The sequence below is a fragment of the Diadema antillarum genome, unplaced genomic scaffold (genome assembly GCF_040938485.1).
Source record: "Diadema antillarum isolate AM-2024a unplaced genomic scaffold, OU_Dant_1.0 seq00001481_RagTag, whole genome shotgun sequence".
NCBI lineage: Eukaryota > Metazoa > Echinodermata > Echinoidea > Diadematoida > Diadematidae > Diadema > Diadema antillarum.
Genome location: NW_027272220.1, coordinates 668,055 through 689,023, shown reverse-complemented (window position 1 = coordinate 689,023; position 20,969 = coordinate 668,055). Strand labels below are relative to the sequence as shown.

Sequence of the window (20,969 nt, the reverse complement as noted above, 5' to 3'; positions counted from 1 at the left end):
ACAGATACAGAAGGTGATCCGAGAGGATACTCGGATCACCTAAAAACAAAATGCTTACACTGACTAAAGGGAAGAAGCCTGTGTGACTTGGGATACATGCATGGATGTATGGTAAGTGGTGGTGGTGGGGGGTGGGGGGGGGGGGGGAGACTGTGCTTCTGAGAAATAAGCTGTCTATGTAATGGTCACTACTGGCATGGAGACAGTTCTGCCAGCAGCTTATTTATTATGTCTCAATGAGAGGGTACTTGTCATAGAGGCTTGATATGTCTCAGAAATAGCTGCAATGATCACGTGATATTCTAAGAAAATTTCCAAAAATAAGTTCACCGACACATGGCAGAGAATGAGGTGGGGATGAATCCCAGGCTGTCACCTACTGCACACAACATGACTAATTAGAGGGGAACTACATAGGAGAATACTCCAAATGCCAACTTTCTAACAGAATATATATGCACCACATGCACCTTTGAGAGAGAAAGCATGTGGCTGTGATGCCAAATCACAGGGCAACCCTCAAAACATTAAAATTCACTGACATTAACTACACTTTGAGGAAGCCTTTTGAGCAGGATCTGATTTGGTGTCTCACATCTAAAAACAAAGTTAACTGGGCTGCCAACGTTCCCACATCAAACTTCGGAAGATTCCAAAGGGGAATCACGCTGATACTTCTGTATTACATCCAACTCAAAAGGCCAAAGTAATACCCACATTTCGGAAGCATTTGTGTCTTTATGCCAGGACTTGAAGGTTTTCGTAGATCCTCCTGTGGAATCAGGGAGACTTGTAAAATCTGCTGGAAACCCTAACATAGCACAACACATCGATGCCATCCTTCAAATGAATTCCCTACACAATGCATCAGAGAAATCATCATCACGCCATCACGAGGACTGCTTGGAATGGAATTTGAGACATTGGGGTTAGCTGACATATCGCAAATAAAGTGGTTATCATATATTTTCTTTATTACCACCATATACTTTCACTCAGACTTTCACAGATCAGCTGGTCATTTGTCATTCTTTTTAGTCACAGCAATACTCTCACCAACGTACAGTTTCCTTTCGAACCATTACATGCTGTTGTCATGCCAATAAGATTTGCCCAATATCAAGAATGCAAATTTGCTTAAATCATATACTTTATATAATATCATTCTCATTACACTGGAATAATCTCGCATGTAGCATATTGAGATTAATGTATATTTCACACAATCAGTTCAGAGAAGACATCGGTGTGCAGTTTCACAACATTTGAAAGTAGCTGCATACCAAGTTCAGGGAGAAATCTTTTCTGCAGTCATATTAGGCGCGGTCAGACTGGCAAAAGATCTAGACGTTCAAGATCGCGATCTTTAGGATCTCGAAGTTTTACCAGTGTGACCGTAAACTTCCCGCAAAACTTCCCAATCCACCTAGGGATATTTTCCCCGACCCCTGCCAAACTTCTCGATCTTTTGCCAGTGTGACCACTAGAAACTGAAACTTCGCGGTCTTTGTTGTGTGACCAGTCCACCACCTGTTTGCAGGCGGTGCCTCAGAAGTGCATGGCTATTGTGTTGTGCAGGTGTTCATTGTTTCGTCACAATCACGAGCCATCAGACAGCGCGCTCTTTCTTTCTACTTGCACATGCGCACTAATGACCCAAACTTCTTGATCCCAACTTGATCCAAAGATCAAGAAGTTTGGCTGCCAGTGTGACCAGACAACAAAAGATCATGAAGACTTCGCAATCTTGACCCCTTGAGGACAGGCTGATTTTGCTACAATACCCATTTCCCATATACCCCTGCCCAAGCATACCAGGGACTCATCCTCAACGGGTTAAACTTTTCGATCTTTTGCCAGCCTGACCATACTTTTTGAGATTCCAGACAAAGGAGTCCATGGGGAGTTTTATTGGCATGGTGACTGACCAAGTCAGAACTTTCTCTCTTTTTGAGTGATTCTCCTTAAAATTCTACCTAATAATCTACATTATTATACAGGTTTGTATTCAAAGCAACTTTCTCTTTGGGTGATTGCTTCTTTTATTGTGATTTAACTCAATAAAACAAACAACTTTTGAAACAAGGAAGCAAAGAATCTAAGCCACCACATTTGCTGCAAATAAATGTTTTGGACAATGAAAGTATGAGAGATGTAATGGAGGTTGCTTATCTTACTCCCTGGCAGTCAGAATCACAATGTAACACAAAAGACATGCCCATGCGTACATCCCAGCACAATCATGTGCATGTTACTGTTATCTCTATTCACATTTTTGTTTTTGAAATGGGACACAATGAAAGTAAATCAATGCCTGTAATGTCTGGCAAGTGTATTTGAGGTACCTTCTCTGAGAGCTTGGCAATGGGATGTTAAACACAAAAGATGCGCCCACGTGTTTCTTCCCTTACCCTTTCTCCTCCAAGGTATGAAAGACTGAACAATTACCTCAGTATTTCCACATTTCCAAGTATGGCAGGTGTATTTGAGGTTCTTTCTTTAAAATTTTGGCATTCAGAAGATGCAATTTGACAAATGGCATGCACACATGCAATTCCCAGGTTTTATCAAGTTCAGCTTCGATTACACACTTACATACATGTAGGCCTAATCATTTACATCTGTGTCTGTGCGTTGAGGCAGCAACATTACTTGGAACTGCCAAAGCCCTCCCTCCAAACAACACTGTTTTGGAGAACTTGTTTTTCCAGTGAAGAGACAATCTACATAATATACATGGCTTCTGCCTCCAGGTATTGCGACCCAGACTTGGACTGCAATTCCCAGAATCACTCGTACAGTACCACAGTTGGTATCATAGTGTTTGCCAGTATATTCACATCTGCAGATTGTTTGTCACTTGCACAGCCCAGTAAATACTGCCCTGAATGAAAACTTCCCCAGACAAAGCATACTGCTTTCTCTAGTGGGCTTCTTTTTTTTTTTTTTTTTTGAGGGGGGGTCACATTCAAAGGGAAAGTAAATCTTGATGTGCTGCTTTGTATGAAAATGGAAATATCAACAACAAAAAAGTAGATCAGTGAAAGTGTGAGAAAAAAAAATCAGCAAATAAAAACAAGAGACCCAGTGGGCCTAGCACTCACTCAAATGCTGCAAGTTTATATTCAACACATTCTGGCAGACTGTTACCTCAGAACTGACAGAAGAACATACATGTAGCAACCTTGAGGGGCTTTGGGGGCACCTCCAGGGGGCATGGTGTCCATTTGTTTCTATCATATCGACCTTGCTTTTTTTTTGGGGGGGGGGGTGGGGGGGGGGGATTTCCCCTTTAAAGCTATACACAAATCATGTGGCTGTAACAGTCCACACCACCTGTACAGCATTCCTACATCTCAGTTCTTGTTCTTATTGTACTGATCACTGCAACAACCCACCCATCCTGCTTCCATACCTGTGGTTGTCAAGTTTAGCTATGGACCTAGGGATGGTAGCAATGTGCTGTGTGGCAAGCTGTCGTGTGGCAAGCAACAAATGATGCAATTTTCTGGCTTTAAGTTTGTCATTCCCTACATATCTCAATCAGTATCACTATCAGCCTTCAAATCTCTTCACAAGTAATCTACTGCAGTAGTCTCCCCCCCCCCCCCTTGCTGTTGCTAGCCACACATTAGTTACGTTCAGACGGGAGCCCTTAACCTCGAAGTTAGGAAACTTCGAGGTTAGAGCTTGTAGTTAGGGACCGTGAAGACGCACTCGTAGTTAGCAAACCTCGAGGTTTGCTCGATGTTTCGAGCCACGAGAAATCTTATGGTTAGCGCTCTAACCACGAGCCGCGGGGGGTCCCCACTAGTAGTTAAGCACCGTGTGGACACAAAAAACAACGAACTCGAAGTTAAGAGTGACCTCGCCGTAAACTCCAGCCCCCACAATTTCCCTCTGCTTCCGGGTCAACCTCCCAAACGTACACCACAAATACACTACACGTGAAAAACCTATGACGCACGACACAACAACATCATCTTTTCTTCCCATGCGCTTGATCTCTGAAACTGAACACGTCGAACTCGCTACTGTATTCTATATTCTTCTCCGACGCTAAAAAAAAAAAAAAAAATGTTTTCGACGAATATCTTCATAAAGGCATAAAGTCATAAGTGCAGTGCTATCTCTGCATACCATGACAGAGAAAAAGAGTACCTGTAAGCGAGTCCGACAGGGTTGGACTATAAAGAATAAATAGACGCCTTGTTAGCAGTGTGGGCTGAAACTTCCGGTTTTGTGGTTTTAACATCGAGTGGGACCCACTCGTAGTTACGGGGGCAGAAGCTTAACCTCGAGGTTTCGTAACCTCGAGGTTAAGATTCGTCGTGTGGACACACGTCGTAGTTAGGGGGCAAGAGCTAAACCTCGAGGTTTCCTAACCTCGAGGTTAGGGCCTGCCGTCTGAACGTAACTATTGTCTTTCTGACGGTAATGTCCCTCGATATTGAATGAAATTAATCAAAATGTGATAGTACATGGATAAGATGCTCCCTAGCTGTCCTGGTACCTGTAGCACATTGTCATGAAATATACAAAGAGAAAGGTGGAAATAAGAGGGATTCATAAGCCATGATACAATGAAACTGCAAGGCTCACCCTCAACAACTGATGAATCTTGTCGACGGGCAGCACCAGGGGTGCCTTCTTGCGCCCCTTCTCGAGGGCGGAGCGAGCGTCGTTGATGGCCCACTGGTCAATGGGGTTGGGGAAAGTCTTCTTGACGCGGTCCTCCACATCGTGGACGCTGTGGGGTTGGCCGGCACACAGCATGTTGAGAAGGCAAATGATGAGACTCTCGATGTACTCCAATGAATCTTCGTCTGCCTGCAGATTGGCATGGACTTGTTGCTGCACCTGTTGGAAAATTGAGTAAATCCATAATTGTGAGCAAGACTTATTATGGGATCAAATCAAAGCCTAGTCTACTTTGCTAAATGCTGGGGGGGGGGGGGGGGAGGGGGGCGGTGGTTAGGAAATTTACCGTGACCCCCGAAGTGCCACAGGAGAGTTTAGATATAAAAAACACAATAGCTGAAAAGAGTGAATATTCAGCATGGAAAAATAAAAACATGTTTCTTAATATACCTCTTTGCCTGTACAAAATCAAACACAGCTTGGTATCAGTAGTGCCCATTGTCAGGGGCAAATGTGTACCCCATTCATACTACAGGTCAGTTGCAGAGGCCTCCTCAAGGTTTGAAAGCCCACTCAAAAAAGTGGTCTCCTGTCTGTATATACTGCTCGGGCTGGTTTTGCCCAAGTAGGTCCAACTGGCTCCATTTCCATGGTAACTGAGTTCCCCTATGATATATGGCATGGGCTTTTGAATTTCTTACATAATCGTGAAAGTGATTAAGTGCTAAAGTGCACACCTTGTGCGACATTTATCAGCGGCGATTGGACAAGACGGCTGGTTTGTTTACATTAGCTGGTGATGACCTTCAATGAAACCTTCGGGGGTCGGCAAAAAAGTCGAGGCTCTTCGAGGCTGCTGTAGGTTTTAGGTGTGTCTTCATCAGCCCAAAGTTGAAACTAGCGGGATATTTTGCGGTCTTAGAAAATAGCGTGATGCAGCGAATGTGCGTCTTCATCAGCTCGAACAGCCTGCTTCGGGAAATTAGCCCGAAAATTGACGCATGCGCACTTTGCATCAGTACTCTGCCTGGCTCGCAGTTCGAAAGTGGATCTCCCCGCTCAAAATCTCCTATATCACCGTATGTACGATACTACAACCAGGGAGGTGAGCAGCACAGCAAATTCTCTCCATAGGGATATTGATAACGCTACTCCTTCTTCTGTCCAGTGAGGCATCTTATATGAAATTAACGAATTGCAATGTTTAAACAAATCCAAAATACACATAATCTGCAAGAATCTTCAGCTAAGGTAGAGTGGACCAGAAGAAGAAGTTTACACAAAAAAAAAAAAAACCAGCAATGCACACGCTTTTTTTTTTCAGTTGCAGGGGAGGATGAAACTGTTAATTTGTCACTCATAAGTTTGATTGTTTTTATATTCTCCTTCCCCATCTCAGAATTTCGCCCTTGAACAAGATCTGATTTGTATATTGTAACTTAATGTTCTGCCTTTTTCTTTACAATTACTCTACATTGTTCAGTGACTGTGTTGTTGTAATCATGTTAATTGTTGTAAATAGTGTGATTTTGTATAATTTTTCAATAAAACTAAAAAAAAAGTTTACAATAAGCAGCTAGCATGCATGGCACTGAGTTTTGATAGGGAGGTGAGAGGAATCACCTCCCTGGTTTTAAGGATGTCAACAACAGTAGGCTTAGTACACACAATGTGATCCTTGAATACACCGTGCGTGTATGTACTATGCACAATCACTAGCTTGTACATGCGCTTTCCATAGCCAACTGGCTAACCAGAAGCGGGGAGGGATCGAGAAAATTTCGGGCTGATGGAGACGCACCCAAAATAGCGCGCTATTTCACGAACTAGACCAAGATTTTGGGGGAAATTTTCCCAATCAAATAGCGCGCTTTTTGCGTCTTCACTACACAGATAGCGCGCTATTTTGACATCGGACTAGTTTGGTAACCGCAAGATAGCACGCTATTTTGAAACTTCGGGCTGATGAAGACACGCCTTTTGAAACCACCCCATGAAGGTGGTTTCAGAACCTGACCTGATCGGCTGCTATACAGTGGAAACTCAGTATAGCGAGATCCTTTGGAACCAAGACAATTTGTTCTTTATGTCAGATTTTTTGTTATAATAGTAGTCAATGAATAATACAAAACCAAGGAAACAAATTCATTGGGACCAGAGAAATTAGTCTGTTCTTTCAGGTATTTTGTTTTATCAAATCTCTTTATATCAAATTTCCACTGTAGTAGGCTTCAGAACCCTCTTTTGCTTAGGTTAGATAGGGTGTTCAATTCATTTACTAGTATGCCAGGTTTGCCTTCCTGGTAGACTTAAACCAGACTGCAACAATGGTTCACTACAAAAGAAGTGGCACTGCAGACACCCACAAATGGATTCATGATTAAACAGATGGAAAAACAGAACAAAGAGAACAAGAGAGACAGACAGACAGACAGACAGAGATGGGCAAAGCGAAATGTTTTAACAAGATTCCTGGAAGAGTACTTATCTTGGCTTATCTAATCATTTGTAAATAAAAAGTCTGGAATAAAAAAAAATGAAAAACAATACATATGTAAACATTACACAGAAAGGATAGGCTTTCTACTACACGCTTCAACAGACAAAGCACATCAACCCACTGGTAAAATACAATACTATTTTTGTCATTCTTTTTTTTTTTACACTTCAAAGAAGTGTTTCTGTGTAATTCATCATTTCACAAAGAGGTCTCTTGAGAAGAGGTTTTTTTTTTTTACTCATATCTCATGTTGAGTCTGCAGATTTCTTCTTCAACAACATTCCTGCATTAATCCACCTCTTCATCGCAGATTAAATGGAAACAGATGTACAATTGTATCATTACATGTATCCTTACAAGGAAAATGTCAATGAGTGGCAGTACATATTTTTAAAAAAATGTTGAAGTTCAAAGGGCCTGTCCTTACATAGGTACCCATTACAGGCAGAGCTGAAGAAACATATCTTCACACTTGCCTCAAATTGGTAACTGCTGAAGTATCTAAGACACCCAAGCAGTGACTTTCGGTTGCCCTTAGTAAGCATACATGTTGGTTGGAAGCATCTTGTAATGTCTGAGAGCAGACCTGGAAACACCCTTATAAATCAAACATATGCACAAAGAATACACACACACACACACACACACACACACATGCATACATATACACAAACCATGTATACATTCATACTTTTAATATATATGCTCTCCATAACTACCTACCTACTTTTCTACATGGTACAAACGTATACATACATACATGTACATAATACTTTAGAGGAATTAGAGCAATACTTGAGCTGGCATTACAAACAAACATATGACTTCTGGAGTTTAACAGTGCACCAACTATAAAACCTAAACAGACAAAATCTGCATGTATTAAAACTAACAAGAGTCCAAACTACCTGTCTCACACACTATTACAGCACATGATTTCATGTTATGCATGTATCATACTCATCTTTCATCTCTTATTAGGAATATAATGGACTACACACATTGCAGATTAAATGAATGCATTCTGACATCAAACAAGATTTGCATACTTGTACATTTGTACACACTAATGTTGTTTGATATGTTTGTTGGATTGATCCATGGCTTCTGGTGAATAATTTGACATTCTTTTCATGTTTGCCTAATCAAGACACGCAAATTCTCAACCTGCACTCTAACTCGGCCTTATGAATGTCTCACAGGCTGCAGTCTGCATAATCAGCCATTGACATTTTCAGACTGTCCCACATTCATACTGTACGTGTACGTGGCATGGGTCAGCAGCCACATATTAGCTCTGTGATCATTCTGTGAATACATATTAGGCTTGGAAGAATAGTGAAATATGTTTACGATAAGAAGGTGTATCATAACATCTGATGCATTTGTACTTTATACACTGTACATGTCACCTAGAAATATTTGGGTAATCTGATTTCAAAGTTGGTCAACCGGAATGAGACGAGATCCCTTGCATTTTATGTTAAACCAAAAATAATGACAAGAAATGCCCCTGAAAAAGACAAGGATCACCAGATCCAGCAAAAAGGGGCTTTGCTTTGCTACCATTACATATGTACATTCCTTTCCTCTGCTGTTATTGAATGAAATCATTGTGTCTATTGTTGATTCTTGGGATCATAAATCACGCACACAAGTCTCTGTCTGGTTGCAAAAATGTGGTCTTTCACAATCATTTCTGTGGATAATCATCAAGCCAGCAGAACCTAGTTCTCTGCTTTCAATGCAGTATACATATTTTGCAGATTGCACAAATGATAAAGTGCACAAATGATAAAGTACACAACTGCAGCTCTTTCCAGCACTGTATAATGTTGATCATGCACTTGTACCTGCAAACTTATCATTTTTATCAAATAAATGAATAAATAAAACAGACTCTGGAACTCCTTATGGAAAATGTGTTTCTTCTAAATATATTGTGAATCACTATTTGGATAAGACCCAAACCAAATCTGGTTCCACATCACTTTTCTACACAGCTCGATATATCAAACATGTCCACTCCAGCTACTTGCACCAAGCCGACCAGGAGAGGGAGGGAGTAAGACTGCCTTCAGTCTTGAATAAGACTAGTCTGCACACAGAGACAAAGGGGGAGGTACTGGTACTCGTCAAGATGCTGGGATTCTCAGGATTCTCAACTCAGCACAACATTATGTAGATTCAGTAGAACTGGGACAGCCCCAAAGCAGTATCCTGGAACATCACATTACTATGTATCTGACGCAACTTAAACACTCATAAGTGTCACACGCAGAAAATAAAGAAAATGAAAAAAGAAAATAAAGAATAAGTTGTGTGATTTTCATAACTTCTGAATCTTTCAATCATATAATCATGAAACACATAAAATGACTGCCCTACAGTCATGTCTTCATGGCAGTAATTTTTACTGACCAATTAACTATACAATGTCAAGATATTATTTTGCAATGGAAAATAATATGTACAGTACAAATGTAGCTACAGAAAATGAGATTAAGATTTTAGCTCATTATCAATATATGAGTACATATCAAGTAAGATACAAATGTATGTATCAGCATGTAGATATTACATGTATATCATACGCAATGTGTGCATTTGCTTGTGTGTGTGTCTGTCTGTATGTATAAGCATAGAGAATACTTGCCTGCAAGTAAAGTTGCATGTTCGTGCGTGTGGGACAAATTCTGTCTGGAACTGCCCTGGGAGAGCTCGTATGAAGTGATTTAATTACCTTCTTGCTATGCGAGTTCAAAATGCTGCCAAGCACTGAAGGAACACTATTAAAGCTGCACTACAAGTTTGCAGGACATGATATCTTATTTTATACATGTTTTAAATGTGTTATATTTTTCTTTTTTGCAATGAAAGTGTCCTAGGGCAATATCCCACCCGAAAAAGAGCATGCATAGTTACCCGGTACTATACAATTGTGAATGTATAGGGCTACACATTTCATCACTGGCCAAAACGTTATGCACAAAGGGAAAGGGCAGTGAAGACAGGGTGTCTGTGGTGGCTCATTTGGATCACTATAATCTTTAAATCTGAAATTTTGGTAGCCGGAAATAAAAATGTACTGGCCCCAAATCAGGTAAGGAAACATAACAATCCAATTTGAATCTTAAGTGTTCGGTCAGGCCACCAAAAGACAGCCTTTTAAGAAAAGTTACTCCATTTACTCATGCCACCAATGTTTGACAGCAGGAGAGGGTTAAACCTTACATTTATACGGTTAGAGGGATAAACTTCTCTTTCTGGAAACAAGATTGATACATTTCAGATGCAGCCTAGATGCATTTCAAATTTCCTTAAGTCTGCTATGTTTACACATAGCATTATCAGTATACCTGTAGATTCAACTGCAATGATTGTTAGTAATTCTGTTTATGGCAAACAGAACAAATTAGCAAATTCTGCCAGCACTTCAGAACACTGTGTTTGAAAGATGATATAATTTGCTACACACATTTGCTCACCACAATGTGAAGCAGCTGTATCATCAGAATGTTAGCCATCATGCAAATTACAAGGGAGCAAGTAACATCTTGACTGCTTCATTCTCCAATAAGCCTTCATGCATACACTGTATCAGCTAATTATGATCTTAGCCGGCAAATACTACATAGGAGTCTAGCATCACAACAGTAGCCCATCACACCTTTAAATGGATGCAAGGCATGGGGGGGGGGGGGGGGGGGGGGGGCTACCAGCTGAACGCTAGAGTAAACATAGAAACCATTTCAAGTGGGAATAAGATGTTTTTCCACAAGCGATATATGCGGCTGTTTCCTTCTGCATCCCTCCAGAAAACTTTCCAAATTGCCTGACTGTTGCCATGGCAACATTGATGTCATCTGCGTCTCTTTGCTCCAGTGACAGTTTGTGGAGATTTGCTGTAAACAACCTTGAGTGTGGGGGAGTGCACGTGCTACTGGGTAAGAGAGGAAATGCAGCAATATGCCCAGCAGCGGCAATGTCTACATGCTGCTGGCACAAGATATAGCCATTACAGGGCTATTGCAGCTAATGGTGATTACAGTCATTACATTCTACGTTTGTGGACAAAATGCTGCAGTATTCAAGGGTAGCAATGGCGCTTGATATCCACATCTACCCGACACTAGTATCTAAAGAGAGCTTACAAGTATACATACATGATAATAGGAGATAATATCTGGTTGAATGACAAATGAGATGTTTTTTGTAGAATCAAATTATACTTAGAATGCACAGAATGAAACATACCAGTACATAAATTGTTTGTCAGCACAAAAATCATTGATCTGGCATTGTTGTTACACATTCTGGTACCAAATTCCACACAAATTACCTATGAAATCATTACCATAATACGGATATCAATATTAATATCAACATACAGTTGTAAGTGCATTTAAATACATACCTACAATACCTACTGTACCTACAATTGTACGATGACGCTCAGTAAGTTAAAGACTCAGTAAGTGAAAGACGCTCAGTAAGTTAAAGAGTTTAGCATTAACTGTGTCAAAAATAACCGGAAAAACATTAATTTACATCGTTACTGTACATGTAGTTCTATTGGTGTATGTGAGCTAACAAACATACAAATGTTCTTAGTTCACAGGAAACCATTTACTCTTTTTTTTTGTACTTCATAGGCTTCTCATGGCACAGATGAGTCATGTGACAACAGTGCCAAAGCATGTGAGTGAAATATAGATAAGTCTTGATCTAGCATAATTTAGACTTCAATTGCATGAACAGTCTTTGAGGAAAAATTCTGGATGAAATTTCATTTTTAATCTTCACATGCTACGTTGTACCATTTAATAAACTGCTATGGAATTTGAGAAAAATATATTGTACCAAGACAGCTCCACAAAGAAATTGAATTTCCTTGATTGAAGAAGAGGGTAGACACCACCTTCCCCAACAAAATCATAATCATAATTATAATAAATGAGTGACATCATTACCATACCAATGTCGAGAAGAGCCTTTCCCCTCTTCACTCCCTCTCTTTCTCACTCTCTTATCTGTCTGTTTATCTCTATTTTTTTTTCTAGACCTCTCTTTTTCCTCCATTGTTTTGCTCATCCTTGTTACCAAGAATGATGTGGTGTTCTTCAGGGGAATAAATCATGTTACTCATCCCTCCTCCACAGCAGAAGACAGATAGACGGTGGGCAGAGAATGCCCATCATTTCAGTAGCACACACCTCTGACTCAATACATGCACACACACCTACACACACACACACACACACACACACACACACACACACACACACACACACACACACACACACATATACAGTACTGCACTCATTCTCTCTTTTCCCACCCCACCCCCCTATTACACAATTCCATAAGATTGCAGGAGGAACTAACATCCCTTTCATTCAAATGTACATCATTCAAAGTCTGTTTTTTAGGGTCCGGGCTTCCAACTACTTCAGATTGGTCTTGTGTATCATACATGTAGTATTCCAGATATGAATTTAAGAAGTGGTTGGTCCAGTCCATTTTCCAAATTTGAACTGCCTCTGGGAAGAGGTTTTTGAGACTGTTCAAGCTATCTCAGTCTTGGTTTCAGCATGCTGCATACTGGAAACAGTTCGAGAAAATGAGCTTTAAGTAGACTAGAATCTGATATTTAGGGGCACACAGAATGATGTACACATGTATTATATAACATCCTATAAAATCATGAGCAATATGTACAGTATACATCAAGTGGGTAAATTTCCCATTAAATGGAAAAGCACTAACATGGTATCTACATACTGTAAAACATGATATTTTAGCAGCATGAAATTTTCGCATGGTGTCTCTGGCATTCAATACATACAGCGTAGACAAGAGCCTTCGCGTGTATTTTGATTTCGCGAACCTTGGCTCTCACGAAATTTGTGATATTAAAATGCACGCAAACATTCCTCGTTTTACAGTACATGTATGTTCACATACACTGTACATCTTGGAATATACTGTACATATTGGTAAGTGGCACTGGGGATCCTGAAGAATAGAAATGCATCTCAAAAACACATTGCTAGTGGCATATTAATTACGCTAACTACATTAATCACGGCAGTGTATTCTTGTACTCTTTATTGTTTATTTTCTGGCTGTTGGCATTGGTTATGCAATTATTGCAAATTACAATGATTGCAAAGCTCTTTGTGCACCTGGTCAGCCTTCCTTTACAGTATGTACTTATTCGAATTAGGCCTACATGAATAAGAACAACCCTAAAACACAAATTACAAACCAGAACACTTTTACCATTGCTACTACACAAGTCTAAGAGTGACAAGAAATTATCGGTATTAGTAACAATGATGATGGTAATACAAACAATAATTATAATAGTATCAATAATAATAAAAATCATGATAATAACCACAGTCATAATCACAAAAACAATACGGATAATCAGCGTTTGAATCACTACATCACTACTATAATCATGTTTTTTCAAGTCATACTCTTTCTGCAGCACACTAGCCTTAATTGTATCACTCCATCTATAGGGAGCGATCCATGCATGGGTAAACCAAAACAGTAAAAAGAGCATTATGAATGTTTCAGGTCATTTCAATGTTTACAACAGGCAGGGTAGTACATACAATGTTTATATTTGGTTAGTCTGTCTTTTTTATATCACCACCACAATCATCATAAAGAAGTTGTAAACCAGTTGGATGTTACGATACCAGTATTAAGTACTCAATATCAATTTCTGGTATTGTTCTGCAGTCACACATATTTTTTTTTCTTCTCTCTCTTCATTTTGTTTTTCTACCTAACCTTGATATCTACACTGGCTTTTTGGTGAGCTACAGTACGTGGCCTTTGGTACTGGTAGATACATACTGTATTACTGGACTATGTCTTATTAATAGTAATAGGATTCATTTAAGCATGTACATGTACCATCTGTAATACCTGATTCTTAATTTTGAAATAGGCATATATACATGTACGAAGTGTAAGTAGAACGCATACATGTGGTCTTGCTCTACAGCATCCTCTAAAAGCAAGGCCACAACAGAAAGCACAAAGCAAGTTAACAGGTCACACTCACCCTTCCATTTACAGATTCTTTTATTCTTATAAATGTAGGGCACCTCGATGCATCAAACAGCTTAAGCGGGGTTCCCACTATCACGATTGGCGCCACGATTGAAATCGTGGTCTTAATCGTGCAGCAAGCGTGATGGTCTTATCAGATTGTATCAGATCTTAAGGTCAATCGTGGCAATCGCGTTAATCGTAGGAAAATTTTGGACGGTTCAAAAATTTTCTACGATTAACACGATTAGTTTTTGATCGTGATCATCGCATCAGATCGTCTAGGATCGTATCCAAACGCAGCAAATCTCTTCTAATCGTGCTTCTTAATCGTGTTGATCGGGATAGACTTTTTCACTTCACTTCCGCTTATTATTATTATTGTTATTTGCCCATTTGCCCTTATTTTACTCATAAATTGATTTATTTTGTATTCTGATAGGTGGTAGCCTGCATCTTTAGATTATTATTTCCAAACGGTAAATTGTATGACGGTGTGGGGTTTAATTGTCGTAATTTTTAAGGTACATTATCAAAATCATTTTTTTAATGATTTCATAAAATGAAAGTTGTATTACAGATTTTTAGATGTTTTCATACATTATGTTAATGATGTTTTCATTAATGAGTTGCTATTACCATTATACAGACACACAAAACAGGATATGGGATAACTTTCGTAACGAAAGCAAAAAAATGAGCAAAAATAAAAATGGCAATTGTATGTCTGCACGTATTGACTAACGTCAGTACAAAGATGAGAATAATTTAATGAATCGTGCTTGAATGGGTACATATCAAAGGCAAATGGTTAATCTTTAAAAGTATATTGCAGAGTATTTTTTTGGGGGGTGCAGTATCCTACTGTTTGTGTATTGTACATAGTAATTAAGAGTTGTTGTTTCATCAGCCATCGTTTGACCCCTTTACATCTATTTTGACACTTTTCAATGTCTTTTTTTGTATGTTTGGTAGAGCATAATTTTAGAGGAAAATGGTTATTTTCAACTCTCATTATTACTGCAAATGTAAAAGTGACCATTGTGGATGTGAGATTACTCGTATGATTATGACAATGAAGATCACTCTTATCATTTTTCACAGTTAGTTATTCAATAAGTGTAGCAATATACACCTGCGAAATAATTTTGCGTAAAACCTCCTTTTTTTGTGAAAAAGTGACATCATTCTGATTAGGGAATCACTTTTCTGTTATGTGTGTGTATCAGTTATGTTAAACATTGTTAAGTAAAATACTAAATCAAGCCGAATAAACCAAACTCTTAATAACCCATGAGATAACGACATTTTGAAATAAAAAGGCATATGATACATACACTTTGCGAATATGAAATCGAACACATGAGCAATATTATCCATTCGGCCAACTTTCTTATATCGAGCTTATATAACACATAATACTATGTAACATAACATTCAAAATGATCCCATCCTCTTTCTTAGCTTCCATTTCATCGTATAATTATTTTCTTCATGTCTGCATGTATTGGAGAGAAGGGTCATTTTTGTCTTGCTGGTTTTCTTTTTTTCTGGGGAAGAGGGGCAATCATCTGATCTTATGTATTTGGGTTCGTTATTTCATTTTTTTTTTGTGAGGGGGGAGGGTGAGCATGTCGATTTAATAATCTATCAATTTCTTTACGTTTAATATTAGACGAGGGAATATCTGAGGTTATGGCTGGCCTAGGTGCTGCTTTCTCTCTGATAACATAATCGTCATTAGCAATACTGCAAAGGTTACGTTGTCATCATCGTCAACCTGTCAAGCCTTGCCATCATCAATGGTTGTGGATAAAATTAATAGGCCCAATCACTCAGCATAATTTAAGGGAAACAATGAAATCTATCGTCAGCCGGACTATAATATTCCCATTCGGGTCCAATCGCGCCTTAAATGGGGGTCGCTTCTGATCCCGATCATAAACGATATCGTATCTTATCTCAGCGGCCCGTATTGGTTCGCGGTATTCGTATTGGAACGTATCAGCATGTACCAGATCGAGGATCCTGGTCGTAATGGTCATGTTAGATCGGTACCAATCGTGAACTCAATCAGGACAATCCTGTCGGATCGTATTTGAACGGCAGACCAGATCATGACAGATCGTATCACTTGAAATAGACCAATCGTGACCATATCGCATCCAAGCGTACCAACACGTATTGACTCGCATAACCTCGTATCCAAACGTGAAATTTCAGACGAGTTCAACAAATTTTCCACGATCAGTTACGAATATCCAATCGTGGCGTTCGCAATGGATCGCACGATAGTGGGAACCCCGCTTTACTGATTCAGTAAATCCCCACTGTCTGATACAAACATACAATGGTACAATAGGACTGCCTGCCAGTACATTATTATTTTCTGTCTGTTTATCCCCTCTTCCATCCTAACTCCTTGACCAGGTAGCCTTGTCCTCTGCACTCTTTTGTTGTGCAATTCTGCAAGCAAGGCAATGAAAAAAGCACCAGGTAGTGAAACACCTTTTGCTTGGAGAAAGGTGACCCACCATTATTCTTAATAACAAAGGACCTAAAAGTTATACTTCTACATGATGCAGTTATCACTGCAGGAGAACAATAGCTCCAGTGCAGCAAGATCCATTCCAGCCCCGAGGCATTCCATACTAGAGCCTGAAGATGCACGTATACATTAAATTCTACATTTTTTTTTCTACTTCTAACAACAAAAAATGCAGTATTTCACACCATAATACCAGAAGATCAGACTTAACGAATTTCATTCCTACATGACATATTAATCTATAAATCTTACATTTCTGTTGGCTACATGTCTTCAAATCAAACAATATTGAACAGATCAATACGAATAATACCCAGCTCCTGTAAAATATCATTGTCCAATTATCAAGTCAGCCAAACTAATGATGACATTATTACAAAAATATGCTCACCTACATGGCTGACACACTCATTTTGGAGCTCCGATTTCCATGCTATTTTCACATTACTAACTGTTTGTCTTAGTCTGCATTTTTGTTACCATCCATCAGAAGAAGTAAACAAAGATTGAAGCATTTGGTGTTTCAATTTCAATTTAATTTTTTTTTCAAAGTTTTACTCTTTAGCTTTACCAAGAAAGTTAAATTCATTTGTTTTTATCATATCTTCATATCATTGTTAATCAAGAGTACCACGGTAATCTAATATTTATTCTGATAGTAATGATTATGATTGTAAACATGTGCAATGCAGCCTTTGGTTGCCAGACATGATTTTAATACAACCTGTTCAACTAATCAATCAATCCATCAAAAACAAAAAAACAAAAAAATCTTCCAAAATATTCTGAACATTAAATAACATGAAAAATGAACATCATGCCTGAAAAGTGTTGTATGTGCAATAAAAATAGCACTGGTCAAAAGTGTGATGGTACAAGATTTCACACGAGGTAAAAGATACAGGCTCTGTATTAAACGAGGCAGAGTTGAGTTGAATAGTGTGCCTCATCTTTCACCAGTGCGAAGTCTCGATTCCATTGCACAAGTAAAGACCATATACTCTGTACGCTATTTGTTATGTACAACACCTCAGATGTCAACAGATATGGTACACAATCCCATAATCTATTTTTCCCCTCTCTCATTACAATACCAATTTATGATGAAAATATGTATTTATGAGCCCAGTTTGCGGATTCAATTTTTTTTCTGAATTGATTACAAAACAATATTTTTTTTTTTAATGTACATGTACACTCTTTATTATGTACTACAACATCCGTACCTTCTGCTGGATGGATATAACTTTAAGGTAATAGAACTGAATGACTGTCTAAGATTATACTACAGCATTTTTATGAAAATTACCAAAAATCAAAATATCATTACTATCGTACATTGTACATGTAATTATGTTACGCATGTTATAACAGGGATGAATTGGCATCAGGATCATTATCACCAGTTGCTAAAATTTGGCTGCAATGATAACAGTGTGTAACTGTACATCTTAAGAACACAAAATGGCACTACGCAAAGCCGCAACCCAGGGTATGACGGTACCCTAGGATAATGGTGTGCTGAATCATAGCACAAATTAACCCCCCCCCCCCCCCCAAAAAAAAAAAAAATTGAGGTATAAACCTCCATCACCTGCACATTTCTGAACAGTTGCACTCAGATAGACAGTGCTTCATCAGAGAATATCATTTGACACAAGTTACATGATAACAGAAGTAATTCCTTGTTTTTGATAGTGGAGCTTAAAATCAATATCACATAAGAATCTTAGTATGGCTGAAAGTGGGGACTTGTGGGGGAAATAAAAGAAGTTTACTTGAATACGCTAGACTAAAACTAGCTGACTAAAAGATGACTTCAGATGAATGCTTTATTGCACAATGTACTTGAAAAAAAATCTGATCCAAGTTCAAGGTGAAGGTAGATCATCATGATCATAAGATAAACCAAACTTCTTTTGAAGATGTTGACCATCGCGGTGAATGCTATAACGATAAGGGAACAAATTAATCACTTGTCTCGCGAAGATTTTCTTTGCGAGACAGGTGATTAATTTGTTCCTCTATCGTCATAAACCAAACTTGTTTGAAAAAAAAAACCACATACTTACAACCAACACAAACCAAGAAAGAAACATCAACCACCGCAGACTGAGGGGACATCCTGATAATGCTGGATACTTTCCAGAATGATTGGCTAAATAAATGTACATTGTCTGTGAAGCACTGTCATTTCCATAACATTGAGTAATACATGTACTTGCCAGACACGGTCTAATTATAGTACTGTAGGTTTCTTTAGATTATAAGGTATCATAATGTAGGCAAACTGTATAGAATGTGATGTGACACTTGTAAGCTCATTTTTGCAAATACATGTATATTGAATATAACATTCATATCATTGGATTCCACATACACTGGATTTTTATAAGTCTGCAAAGGGTTTTTGGAAAGGCATCCTCGTCCAAGGATTCACATTGCTAAGCTTTATTTGTGCACCCTTTGCTAGCAGAGGTAGTTTCTATCAAATTAAAGCTGGATCATGAAGCAAACTCTTGTTAGAAGTCATCACAATGGTAACTAAGTGAAAAACAGTCAATTATAAAGTGTATGAATTTCTCCATCCTGCTGTTCTCTAGTTGAGTTGTTAGTCCATCTTGCGACTTCCTTGATCTGTTCAGCATCACAACATTTAGACATTCCTACCTGCAACATTTGGTTTAGATCCAGCTACACATAGAGTAGATTCCTGATAGTACAGATGTAGTGGGTACATGCATCTACGTACATGTAAAATTTGACATTGCAGTCCTCAAATGCTGTCCTTGCAAATCATTATCATCATTCTACCTCATCACTCGTGTTTTGTGACCCTTGGACTTCACTACATCACATGACATCAGAAAAAGTCACCTAACGTTACATGTGATAGTACCACATACCAGGTCTCTGACACAGACTCTGTCAAAAGTAAATAAAACTTAAATTGATAAAAACTCAAGGGATGAAGAGTTTAGGGACAGATGTGCAAAACAGCAGTTTGAGAGCAATTTTTTTCACATAACAATGACATTACACAAAGTCAGCTTCACAGGAGCTAGCAATGACTACTGCATTGTGACCTGGCTGGAGCTAGGATCACACACACTGCATGTCTATGAAGACAAAGTGATCCCTCTCAAGGTCTCCAGCTCTACATAATGACTTTTATGGGTGTCAAAAGCAAAACCAGTGAACAATACAACCACTCACAGCTATCATATTTAGTCACAGTCAGTAATGATATGCAATGATATAATATTTGCAACCACAGGCAAATTCTTGTGGCCTCCACTGCACTGCACTGGGAATATTGGAGACCTTTTCAGCCACTACTCACTCACTGATCATGCTTACCTTCCGCAAGGCATTCACAAACAAGCCCCTCCATTTCTTGTAGTCTTCCGATTCGAAGTCGACGGTGGCCATTTCTGACTGGAGTTGGACGAGCTCCGCTCAGCTCAATCTACTCGAAAAATGTCCCAGACGATCACACGCGTGTATCGATGCCCTACCACAGCTAACTGATTCTTGTAAACCTAACAAAACAATCGAACAATTTAGATAATCGCAGACTGTCCTCGCAAACAACGGGATGAGTTTTCGCATGGCATTCATGTCGCTGTGTTGATAACCTGCGAAGTTGTCAGTGCTAATCCACACTCGATCATTGTGAAAGACTAAACTCGACTCGTACACTAACAGCTCCGCTCTGCTTCTTCATGGGAAATTATCGCGAGAAATAGCTCAAAGCGAACTAATCTTGGCATAAATGTATGAGGTTGTTGTTCAACCATCAACTGCAGGGAACGCTAGATTCAACGATTTTCAGTGGACTGTAAGGAACACAGAAATTAGGCTGGCTTCCATGGCTTCGTCAATGACAATTACTGTACGAGTCAAGTGAGAAACAATATCCAAGGCCTACACAATCCACTCACTATAAGCATACACACACTTTGTACACACGTACGTACATACGTACAACTGTACATAGAATGCGATTCCTTTGCCCAATGCATAGTGCACCCTCTTTCGTCCAGGCGCATGCGTGGATCTTGTGGCAGTGAGTTCCGCATTTTGGTCAGTGTGAGGTCGCTCTCATGAAAACACACTGCGGTGCTCTCAGTGTTTCTCACTCGGGACTATACGTCTCACAAAACCAGTTCAATTCTATTCAATTCATTTTTATTCCACGTGCTG

The 20,969-nt window shown here is 39.1% G+C and overlaps 1 protein-coding gene across 1 annotated transcript in view; it reads right to left on the bottom strand.

Annotated features, from left to right (window-relative positions):
* LOC139709935 (son of sevenless homolog 2-like) overlaps positions 1-20,679 on the bottom strand; it is a 58,195-nt gene extending 37,516 nt beyond the window's left edge. The window contains exons 1-2 of the mRNA XM_071621891.1: positions 20,124-20,679; positions 4,603-4,860 (exon numbers count right to left, since the gene is read on the bottom strand). Of these exons, the coding sequence (XP_071477992.1) occupies positions 4,603-4,860; positions 20,124-20,195 (330 nt within the window). The 5' untranslated portion in view covers positions 20,196-20,679. The remainder of the gene's footprint in view (positions 1-4,602; positions 4,861-20,123) is intronic.
* Positions 20,680-20,969: the final 290 nt, after the last annotated feature.